Genomic DNA, 12,010 nt, shown 5'->3' with positions numbered 1-12,010 from the left:
ATTCTTACAAAAAGACTACATTTATATACATGTAACTTATCATACAAAATATATACAACAGCATAATTTTGGTGTAAAAAAATGAAGTTGCCAAAATATAACATGTAATTTACACAAAACATATCCTGGTTAACTTTTGTCAAGGGCTTCACCTATTAGTCGAACAGCGACAGTCTTGCCTTCATCTGTCTGGATAACAAGTAAGGCCTCAAATCTGCCTACTGACTCTGGTCTGAGGTACATGGGGATGTGGATATAATGTCGGGCTCTGTGGAGAAAAGGGAATGATAGCAGGTAAGGTGACAGCACAAGTAGCCACCTGCCACAGGACAGTGCTGACACCGGCCTAAGGAAAGAATCAAGATACACCACTGAATGCTATTCCTAATTTCTTTGATGCTACTATTTAACAAGAAACTGGAACAAGGAAAGAAAAATCTAGCATGCCTGAGGCCTTGGATTCAGTCCACAGCATTGTTTTGTTTCTGTTTCTGAGACAAGGGTCTCATGCTGTTCAAGCTGAGCTCAAAGTTGCTATGCAGTTTGAGCAAGGAAGATCTGAACTTCTAATCCCCTTATTTCCTTCCACTTCTGAGATTACAGGAATTTGCCGCCACACTGGACTTCTGTGATGCTGGTTATGGAATCCAGGGTTTTGTGCATGTTAAAGGCAAGTACTCTACCAACTGAGCTATATATATCTCCAACACCCCCCACTAAACCAAACAGACTGACACAGTACTGCAACTGTGTCTCTGGTTATCTAATTAAAACAGAAGAGGAAATGAGCACAGCCCTGACAGTGACAGCTATTTCAAATGTCCAGATTCCCGTGCCACAGTTACTTTGTGTCAGTGCCTTTCAGCTGCCTCCTCTGTCCCCCAGAGCCCCAAACCTATGTGCTCCTACTCACCTTCCTCCGGCATCACCATCCACTCACTACTTCCCAAGGAGGCCCATGCAAACCTACCTCCTAGGTGGTGAGCACTGAATGAGGAGTCTACCCAACTCTGCTCAAATCCTGCTGTTTATTTTGTAGTTGGGCATGTCTCTTGTACATTCATCAAAGTTTGCTGGTTGTAGACCTTCCTTGTTGAATTGTAAGAAGGACTAAGTGAGAGGCTGGAGTACTCAGCACAGTACATTCTACCTACTCAGAGATTACTAGCTATTGCTCTGATCCCCATCTCTCCCCAGGCTTTTCTATCTTTGCTGAGTCACAGCTAAAAGATAGTCAGCTTTTTAAAATTAACCATTAGGAGCCAGGTGTGGTGGCACATGCCTTTAATCCCAGCACTCAGGAGGCAGAGGTAGGCAGATCTCTGTGAGTTTAAGGCCAGCCTGGTCTACATAGTGAGTTCCAGGCCCCCGTTGGGGTTACAGGGAGACCCTGTCTCAAAAAGACCCAAAAAAAAAAAAAAGCAATTATTAGGGAAGGTTTGTAGGTTTGTTCTCATCCATAGAACTGTACCCCGAAATATACCTTTATAGCTGTGGTAATGACTGTTGTACACTTTATGCATAATGTCCTATGTGTCATCATCGAATTTTGGTCTTAAAAGTGAAAGTTGACAGTTTCACACTTTTCCTCATAGAGGGAAGCCCTTTACCCTGTATTCTCTTCTCAGAGCAACAAGACTGAAGTGTGGTGATCAGAAGTGGCATATGCTCTTACTAACAATGTTGTCTCATGAAACCTAGTATTGGCTTTAAGATGCAGAACATGTTGGGCTAGAGATTTAGAAGAGAACTTACGTATCTACAGTCCTTTTCCTGGATATACCTGATAAGAGATATGTAACATCTTTATAGCATATGTATTTGTCTCTTGCGGTACACAGGTACTGACTGGTTCCAGGACCCTCCCAGACAGCCAAAACTGTGGTTTCTCATATCCCTTACAAAAAGTGTAGCATCTACACATAACCTATGCATACCCTTCTATATACTTAAATCAACTCTACATGACTTGTAATATGTAATACAATGTAAATAGCATATAAATAGTTGTTATGCCATATTAGGAATAATGACAGAAAAAAGTGTGTACTTGTTTAGTACAGACCCAATTCTTTTTGTTTAATATTTTCAATCTACAGTTGGTGATACAGAATCCACTGATACACAGGGCTGTGTACACATGCACATATCCATAGCAAAGATAATGTGTATCTCCATTGCTACTTATCTACGTATTTTTAAATCAAATTTTTGCAGTGCTGGGATTGATGCTAGGGCCCTGTACATGCTAGGCAAGTACTCGCTCACTGAATTACGTACTTGCTCTTATCCTTTTATCTAAAGTCAGGGTTATTTTCCCTAAATTCAATGCACTTTGTTATGTTAAAGCTAAAATGCTTTTCCTTTTCTTTTTAAATGAAACCTAGTCTGTGGCATTAATGATAGCTAGCATTTCAATATGCAGAGTAAAAAGGCACTATCATTTATGAACTACTAGAAATAAGAAAATATCTCAAAATAAGTCTCTGGAAGAGATTTAATTGGAGGGTTTGAAGCATCCCCTAAATGTGTTGACAGCCTGGTCTCCAGCTGGCGGATCTGATGACTGGGAGGCGACTGAATCCTGAGGGCTCTGACCATTTCATCATAATTCATAATTTGGTGACATTACTGTAGAGTAGTGAACAGTAGGAGAGGCTGGTGAAGGCTGGGGCATGCCCTTGAAGGATCAATTTTGTTGCTGGTCCTTCCCCTTTTCTTTTTGCTTTCCTGAAATAAGGTGAACTGCTACATCAAAGGCCCAACAGCAACAGAGCAAACTGACTACAATCTCTCAAAGCATAAGGACTACAATCTCTCAAAGCATAAGACAGATAAATTCTTCTTCCCTTAACTTTTCTTAGGTTTTTTTTTTTTTGGTCTTTTTGAGACAGGGTCTCCCTGTAGCCCCAGCTGTCCTGGAACTCACTATGTAGACCAGGCTGGCCTTGAACTCATAGAGATCCAGTGGCCTCTGCCTCCTGAGTGTGGGGATTAAAGGCGTGCACCACCACACCCGGCTTCTTAGGTATTTTGACAGGAAAGCTAACTCAAAGTACTGATAAACTATACTTACAATAGATGTATCTTCTTATTCAGAAAGAGCCATGAAATTTAACACAGCTCAACAGCACTATGAGCAAGATGGACATGTCTAAGACAGAATTTGTACTATTAACAGTTTCATCTGTTACTCTTCATGCAGATGGGAAAAGAGTAGTTCACTGAGCCCTTGGAAAAGCTTAGTTCAAATCTCCATACTACCCCACAAGTATTTTGACAAGAGAGGCACCAGAGCACAAGTGCATGGAGAAGGCAGTGTGGCCATCAGGTGAGTCCACCAGCTGGAAAGAGCTTAACAGAGCTCACAGATTCCATCAAACATCATTTTCCTCTTTCTTCTTCCCTTCAAATTTGAAAGAAGTATTTTTATAGAAAAAAGCTATCACCACATTAAGTATGTCCAGGATACCACCACTGTCAAAGAAATGTAAAACAACGCAAATGCTTTGCTTCCTGTATTCTGGGATTGGTCATAAGAGTCAATGACAAGTGGCTGCCACTTATGTATGGCCTGTCCTCTCTGAAGTGACACCTGGGGTCTGCCATCTCAAGAACTCACCAGGACTGAGTAGCTCATTCTGAGTGTGGACACAAGGGCACACTCAAAGGGAAAACCACAGGCTACTGCACCTCAGGGGAGACCAGATATATACGTGTGTGTGTTTGTGTGTGTGTGTGTGTGTGTGTGTGTGTGTGCGTGCGTGTGTACGTATATGTAGCACATACACAAAAGGTTAACATAACTGTAAAACATAACTTTCTCCCCTCCTTCTCTCTCAACAGGGCCTCACTGTAGCCCCAGCTGTCCTGGAACTTCCTATACAGACTAGGCTGGCCTTAAACCCACAGAGATCTGCCTGCCTCTGCCTCCCAAGTGCTGGAACTAAAGGTGTGTGCCACCAGGCCCAGCTGAACATGTCTTTTAGAAGAGCTAAGAAAGAAATGATCAGTTAGGGACCCCCAGAAGAACCTTTGCCCATGAATATGCTACTAATATTTCTTTTCCTTATTACCTAATTTGTAATCGGCCAAACATTCATGATTGCTTACCTCTGCACTAGGCAGAGCTCTTGTGACTTCTTGGGCACTCTTGCCTCATTATGCTGCAGTCAGTAAACAGCCCACAGCAACACACCACTTTTGTGTGAGTGCTGGAACTTGCATAGCCAAGCCTCCAGTGGTCTTGGCAAAGGAATATGTATAAGGTGATCATAACCTCATATACCTTACAGATGAGCAGTCACATTATTTTACTGGAAGTGTGCATTTAATGGCGCCACTGAGCAGACCACAATCAAATAAACAGAAAATGTAATTAATAAAAGGCTCAGAACGGTTTCTCAGGGTTTTGAGACTAGGAATTTTCTTCCATTTGCCAAAACTAACTATTGCTCTCAACTAGCAATTACATTTTATGAGTCGCTTTGTCAAAAGTCAAAGCCCCTGTTATTTGGGACAAATTACAAAAGCAATCAATTCCAGTGAGAATAGTTCTCACTATTGCAGTTTTGTGGTGAATACTCTCCAGTGAGGTCCAGTGGTCAGCACTTCCTGCTATTCCTCATGACCATGAAGATGCTGGCCTTTTTACCTTGCTTCACACAGATTCTAAGCCATTTCATGCTTGCAGAGAAGTCTTTTGTACCTGAGGGTTTTCTTTTACATATAGTTAGTACTTTCCGCAGTATATGAGATTTATACTCATTGTTACTAAAATTGATGCTGGAATCTAGGAATCTATAACATTGTGCATTTATAGTTACATGTTAATAATGAATGGCCATCAATACTTTCTGAAAATACTTAATGATCAGAATGACCTAAGAACCTGCCATTAATGAAGCACAAAATAATTCCCTTTAAATTTGTCTTCAGAGTCTAAAAGTTTTAAATATGCTGAGAATGTATAAACAAAATAGATCTGAGCGATCCAAACCCTTAGATTACCTGAAAATGTTCAAATTTTCCTTAACCTAAAAATTTCTCTTATGGCAATCAGGCATGGTGGAATATGCCTTTAGTCCCAGCACCTGGGAGGCAGAGGCAGGAAGAACTCTTGAGTTCAAGGCCAGCTAGGTCTTCACAGTGAGTTCTAGGCTAGCCAGGGCTACATAATGAGATCCTGTCTCAAACAACAACAAACAAAACAACTAAAAACCTCTTATGTATCTAAGTTCTTTCAGACCCATTGTGGTAGTTAATATTGTCAACCTGATAGGATCTAGAATCACCTAGACAATCCTCTGGGTGTGTCTATAAGGGAGTTTCTAGATTGGGTACAGCGAGGTGGGAAGACCCTCCCTAAATATGCACAGCACCAATATAAAGACTTGGGGTCCTGGACTGAGTAATACAAAAAGTAAGCTGAGCACAGCACTCACCTCTTTCTTGGCTTCCTGACTGTGGATGCCATGTGACCTACTGTCTCTCAAATTCCCCACTATGATGAACTCAAACTGTGTGTTAAAATAAACCCTTTCTTCTCCTGTTGCTTTTGTCAGGTATTTTGAAATAGCTTTGAGAAAAGTAACTAATGCACCCAGGTTGTACACAAAAGTGCAGTTCAACCTGACAAAACGTTGTACCATTAGGGCAGCAAGTCAACAAGTTCACAGGTCAACAAGTTCAACAATAATGGACATTTTTAACTGTCTAACAGTGAACACCATTTTTATTTTATTTGGTCTTGTTATGTAGTCTAGGTTGGCTTCCCAACTGCTGGCACCCAGAGACACTGGGATTTTAGGTGTGCGCACCATAACTGGCTATACTTTTTATATGTTCAAAATTGTTTTTTGGAAGATACGCAAAATGTCATTTCTCATCATTTCCTACCAGGCTATTACAGTGCAACTAGAATCTACAAAAGAAGTGGCAAAACTACCAAGTTCAGGTACCTTCACATGGATGTGCTTCATCTTGTTTAAAAATTGAGATGAGGGGCTGGAGAGATGGCTTAGCGGTTAAGAACACTGGTTGTTCTTGCAGAAGACCGGGGTTCAAATCCCAGCACCCACATGGCAGCTAACAACTGTCCATAACTCCAGTCCCAAGGGATCCGACAACCTCTTCTGACCTCTGTGGGCATGCATGACACAGGTGCACTTACCTACATGCAGGCAATACATGCATACACATAAAATAAATAAATTTTTTTTTAAAAACTGAGATGAAGCAATATGTATACGGCTAATATGAAATTAATCTGACCTTTTAATTCTCAAAATTATACTGCCATTTAGGTAATGCCAATATTCTATAAATGTATAATGTCTCAAAGATAACTAACTTTCCGACCAACTACAGACTAAATCTTTGTGGTCCTGTTCCCAAAACTTGTCTTAGGACCTAGTTGCTTTATCTAGCTAACATTGGTAATTGCTCCACAAATCCATCTGCTTCAGTTTAAAAAAAAAAAAAAGAAAAAAAACAAGGAGAAAATAAAAAGAAAACAATTCCCCAAACAAGGCCCAGATTTAAGAAAAACATAATGTACCCGAAAGATGACAACTAGAAAATATAATGAAAGTGTTTCTAGTTCACTAAAGGGTTTTGCCCCAATTAGTAAAAATGTAAACCCTTGATTCTCAGTACTGACCAGAGAAAACAGCATTTGAAGCATGAATTAGTCTAAAAGTTAGCTCCGAGATAATTAAGCTGTGGATGTTGTAGACAAAATCATGGGCAAGAGGAATCCTAAGCTGGGACACAACTCTGCTGGCTGCCACACTGTCAAACATTCTATGGCCACAACACACTCCCTGCAGGATCTGTCGTCTGGCTGGCCACTTCTGAAGGTGGGTGAGCAGAAAGCTTTGTCTGATGACAATGAAGAAGGGGAGTTGCAAAGAAGAGACTCTGCCTGCCCTCAATATCAAGAAGTAAATCCTGTACCCTTGGGAGAACACTATGATTTATGATAAACTTACCTCAAAGAGTACTTGGAATGCTTGATATAGAAAGGCTCTCTGGGACTCAAAAATTTCAGCTGAAAATAACAGGATACACTTCATGAAGGTATCATATTGTATATAGGTTATTTATTTTACATAAAACTTTGCTTTAGAGATACACCAAAGATCACAGCTGGGTGTGGTGGTGCACACCTTTAATCCCACACCTGTGAGTTCAAGGCCAGCCTGGTCTACATAGTGAGTCCCAGGTCAGCTGGGGCTACATGGAATCCCTGTCTCAAAAAGACCACCCCCCCAAAATTAGATACAGCCAAAAAAATTGGGCAGGAGAACAGATGCTCATGTAATAAAAACAGATTTAAGGGAGTTTTAACATATACTGACTCTAGTTTTGACTAACAAAAATGTTATCCAGAGAGGCAGGCAGATCTCTGTGAGTTTGAGGCTAGCCTGGTCTACATAGTGAGTTACAGGCCAGCTGGGGCTACAGGGAGACCCTGTCTCAAAAAGATGGGGGCAAAAAAAAAAAGTTATCCAGAACTGTATCTGTGTGACAGAGAATACAGGAATAAAAAGAGCCCAGAAAGTTAAAACAATTTTTTTTTTAAAAAAGCAAGTGATTTTCAAATAAAAGATCATGAATTTCAAATATAGTAATAAGGTACTTTTAAAATTAACTTGGGGCTGGAGAGATGGCTCAGTGGTTAAGAGCACTGGCTGCTCTTGCAGAGGACCTGGGTTTGATTCCCAGCAACCACATGGTAGCTAACAACCATCTACTACTCCAGTTTGTCCTCTTCTGACCTTCAAGAGCACTGCACAACACGGGTGCACTTACATAATAGCAGGCAATACACTCATACACATAAAATTAAGAAATATTTTTTTTAAATTAACTCATTACAACTTAAATATAATCTACACAATACATTTCTTTTTGAGACAGGGTCTCCCTGTAGCCCAAGCTTGGCCAGGAGTTCCCTATGTACAACAGACCAGCCTCAAACTCAATGAGATCCACATACCTCTATCTCCAAGGCCTGTGCTACCACGCCTGGCTAGAATACATTTCTAATCATCAAAAAATTTTTTATTAAAGTCAAATGTACTAGGCTGGGTGGCACATGCCTTTAATCCCAGCACTCAGGAGGCAGAGGCAGGTAGAGCTCTGTGAGTTCCAGGCCAGTTGGGGCTACAGGGGGACCGTATCTCCAAAAGACCAAAATAAAAACCCAAATAAAGTCAAATGTATTAACTTGTTGAAACCCCACAGTAACATTTTCAACTTACTGAGTGTGTAAAAAAGGAATTGTTTCGCAAATTGACTTTCAGTGTCCTGGATTCCCCAAGTTTAGTGGGTAGGAACATGTAGACATCTTTTGGGGCATACACTCCACGATGGCTCAAGTCAAGCTGCCTGCTTTGGAACAAGTTTACAACAAAAGGCAATTATTTAGTCTGTAACAACAAACTATTTCTTAAAAAAGATTTTACTTATTTTTATGTGCATGAGCATTTTGCCTGCATGTTTATAAGTGTACCACATGCACGCAATGCTTGTTGGAGGCAAAAAGAGGGCATCAGAACCCCTGGAACTAGAGTCTTAAGAATGGATGTTAGCTGCTATGTGGGTGCTGGGAACCAACCTTAACCACTAAGTCAGCTCTCCAGCCCAACAAACTATTCTTATATTGTATATTATGTAGTGCTGCTATGCATTCTCTCTGCTAACTTTGAAAAGTGGTATTATACTGTTACTTATCCAATCTATGTGAATATGAATGATGGTGGTGGGGAGGCTCTTCTAGAGGTGCTGGGTTAGGGACACTGTGGAGGTAGCCTTCTCCATTTCTCATTGAAGTTTGGCTCACCATCTACTTCAGCTCTTGTCACCTGAACTACTCACACTGCACTCCACAGGCTGCTCTGACTTGCCCCCTCTGCCTCAGAGACAGGTGCACTTCCTTTGCTTCAGTCTGAAATTTTCAGACTTTTTGCCACTCTGCTCCCTCAACCTCTCTGCTCTTTTTTTTTTTTTTCCCCCATTGGCTTGGTTATGAACTTCAAACTGCAGCCCCGTCTCCTGTAGGTATCATTAATACTCTATACCTTAGCTCACACATGGTCACTGGGCAACAAACCTCATCTTCAGTGATAATAAAACTATCTCCCTCTGTTCTCTAAAACAACCCCACATTCCACAAACACAAAATAAACCTGTGAATATCCTCCCACCCGATCCTCTCTCTACTTGTATCTCAGAGAATGGCTCTGGGAGCCACCCAGACAACCTCTTCTTTCTCTCACCACTTACATCACTGCAGCTTCCAGGCCTCCCTCCTACACACTCAGCCAATCCACCCATTCTGTTCATGTTCCTTGATACTGTTTAAATCCTGGACTACTGAAATCCAGCCATGACTATCAGCTGCTCTGCTTGTCCTCCTTCCAGTCAGTCTAGAAGTGACCTCAAAGGTTTTTAGACATGTCTTCTGTGGCTTCTGCAGTTCTCCAGAGGAGTCCTACTCCTTGATAGACATACTTGTAGTATGTGCCTCTCCCCTTCTCTCCAGCCTCCCTCATACCACTTCACTTTCCCATGGAGGGCTCCAGAGCCCACAGTCTCCTCCGCACAGCTTGGAACTTCTACCCCTCATATGGCCTGTGTCCACCCAACCTTAACTTAAATGTCCCCTTTCAGGAAAACTCTCAGACACCACAGACCAAGCTGTCTGTCACATTTCTTGTTTACTTCCCCAGCAGTTTTCAGGGTTTGTGATCTAACACGCCAGTGTGAAAATGGGACTCCAGGGCTCCTCTATTTGAAACCTGCCACCTCTACTCGCCATCTTCAGTGCCCACTGCACGGTGAGTGCTCAAAGAATACAAGATGACCAGATGTGTGACAGCAGAAAGAGAATGGCAAGAACAATCTTTATGAAGTGTTCTAACCATTCAAACAATGCCTTAATCCTTCTATTAGAAACTGAATAAACAAATTTATATATAAAATTTAGCAGGCATTTAACACACACTCTTCCAAGAATCTTCTTCCAGAACTAAATCATACCTAATCATTAATCAGTCATAAGAAAAATTTTGAGGTAGAATAAATATTACCATTAAGGCAGTGTAAATTGGTGATATAAAATTTACATTTAAACATTTTAAGAATGGGGGCTGACTTTTGAAAAAGATGTATCTTTGCTCTGGAAATTGTTATTGAATATGCTAAAGCTGTAATGAAATGCTTCTTCTAATCATGTGGCTATTAAATTTAAAAAAAAAGGGGGGGGGCTGTGAACCTAAAAATTTACAGCCACTTTTGAAAGAGATGTATCCTTGCTCTGGAAATTGTTACTGAATAAGTTAAAGCTGTAATGAAATGCTTCTTCTAATCATGTGGCTATTAAATTTAAAAAAAAAGGGGGGGGGGCTGGAGAGATGGCTTAGCACTTACTGTTCTTCCAGCGGACCTAGGTTCAGATCACAGCACCCATAGAGTGGCTAACACCACTCCTTAACTCTGATGCCTTCTTCTGACCTCTGTGGGCACCAGACATGAATGTGGGTACACTTTCATATACACAGGCAAAATACTCATATATATAAAATAAAAATAAAGTTTTTAAAAGATTTGTTTTTATCCATTTTGGTTATGTATATGGGCCCATGTGTGCAGGTGCTTGCAGAGGCCAGGAGAGGGTATTGGATCCCTTGGAGCTAGAGTTATAGGTGGCTCTGAGCAGCCTGATAAGTGTGCTGGGAACTAAACTCTAGTCCTCTGAAGGAGCAGTAAATGTTCTTAACCACTGGACTATCTCTCCAGCCCCAGAATCTAATTTCATACTTTACTTATGGGGCTATAAATTGGCACAATCACTTTGGGAAAACCATTTGGCATCTTGTTTTAAAGGTATACATGCTGGGTGTGGTGGTACACGCCTGTGATCCCAGCACTCTGAGAGGCAGAGGTAGGCAGATCTCTGTGAGTTCAAGTTCAGCCTGATCTACAAAGTGAGTTCCAGGCCAGCTACGGCTACAGGTAGACCCTGTCTCAAAAAGACAGACAAATAAAATAAATAAATAAATAAATAAATAAATGTAAACACATGATTATCGTGTACTCCAACAATTTTGAGTAAATTACGTATATTTTATCCAAACTAAATAAAAACATTCATCTTCAGAAACGTATACATAAAATAATGTTCACAGTGCCTTAATTCATAGTAGTCTCAAATTATAGAATACCCAAATGTCAATGGGAAACTAAATTGTGATGTTCTTACAATAGAATATAAAATAAAAGAAACAAACTACAGCTATACTCAAAAGCACTAACGAAAGCAGAAGATGTTAAGCTGAAAGAAGCCAGATACAAGAGTGTACATATTTATGAGAACACAAAGGTTGTTAACTACTACAGCTCCATCTCAGGGATACTGGGGGAAACTCATATGATTGATAAACCAACTGTGTACATACGTAGATGTGTGAACAGAGGTCTCGGATGCAGCATGTCTCCGGGGCATGACTGCAGTATCTATTTTAATGAGGGTGTCTGTAGAAGACTCAGAATCTTTGGGATCATTTTCTGCTCTGATGCTCTGTATAGGAAAATCATAAGGTGAGAGGAAAAAAAAAATTAACATTCCAGAAACCACAAAGATATTTACTTCTGGGAATTTCATCACTTCCTATTAACCACTGTAAAAGGATGGGGCTAGAGAGACAGCTCAGTAGTTAAGAGCACTTGCTGCTCTTTGCAGAGGACCCAGGTCGGTTCCCAGCATCCACTGGCAGCTAACAACTGTCCATAACTCCAGTTCCAGAGGATCTGATGCTCTCTTCTGAACTCAACAGACACTGCACAAATGTGGTGCACTTACATATATGCAGGCAAAATACTCATACACATAAGATAAAATAAAAATTTTAATTATAAAGAGGCATGATTTTTAAATCCCCTGAATTGCAAACCCTATCCTGTGTATAGTCTAATTCTCCTGCCTCCAATGTAAATGTAGATA

General features: G+C 40.7%; 1 protein-coding gene across 6 annotated transcripts in view; it reads right to left on the bottom strand.

Moving 5' to 3' along the window:
• Positions 1-12,010, bottom strand: part of Cep192 (centrosomal protein 192) — a 114,399-nt gene continuing 102,389 nt past the window's right edge. For 3 of the 6 annotated variants that reach the window (XM_029568062.1, XM_029568064.1, XM_029568065.1), the window contains exons 43-46: positions 11,466-11,587; positions 8,268-8,397; positions 6,993-7,051; positions 1-268 (exon numbers count right to left, since the gene is read on the bottom strand). In XM_029568062.1, the coding sequence (XP_029423922.1) occupies positions 130-268; positions 6,993-7,051; positions 8,268-8,397; positions 11,466-11,587 (450 nt within the window). In that variant the 3' untranslated portion in view covers positions 1-129. Of the gene's footprint in view, positions 269-6,992; positions 7,052-8,267; positions 8,398-11,465; positions 11,588-12,010 lie in introns of those variants that run through there. The other 3 variants (XM_017800484.2, XM_029568068.1, XM_029568066.1) reach the window with 2 other exon arrangements.

This window comes from Nannospalax galili, unplaced genomic scaffold, assembly GCF_000622305.1.
Source record: "Nannospalax galili isolate Female #2095 unplaced genomic scaffold, S.galili_v1.0 scaffold700, whole genome shotgun sequence".
Taxonomy (NCBI): Eukaryota; Metazoa; Chordata; class Mammalia; order Rodentia; family Spalacidae; genus Nannospalax; species Nannospalax galili.
This window is presented reverse-complemented; position numbering and strand designations above follow the sequence as displayed.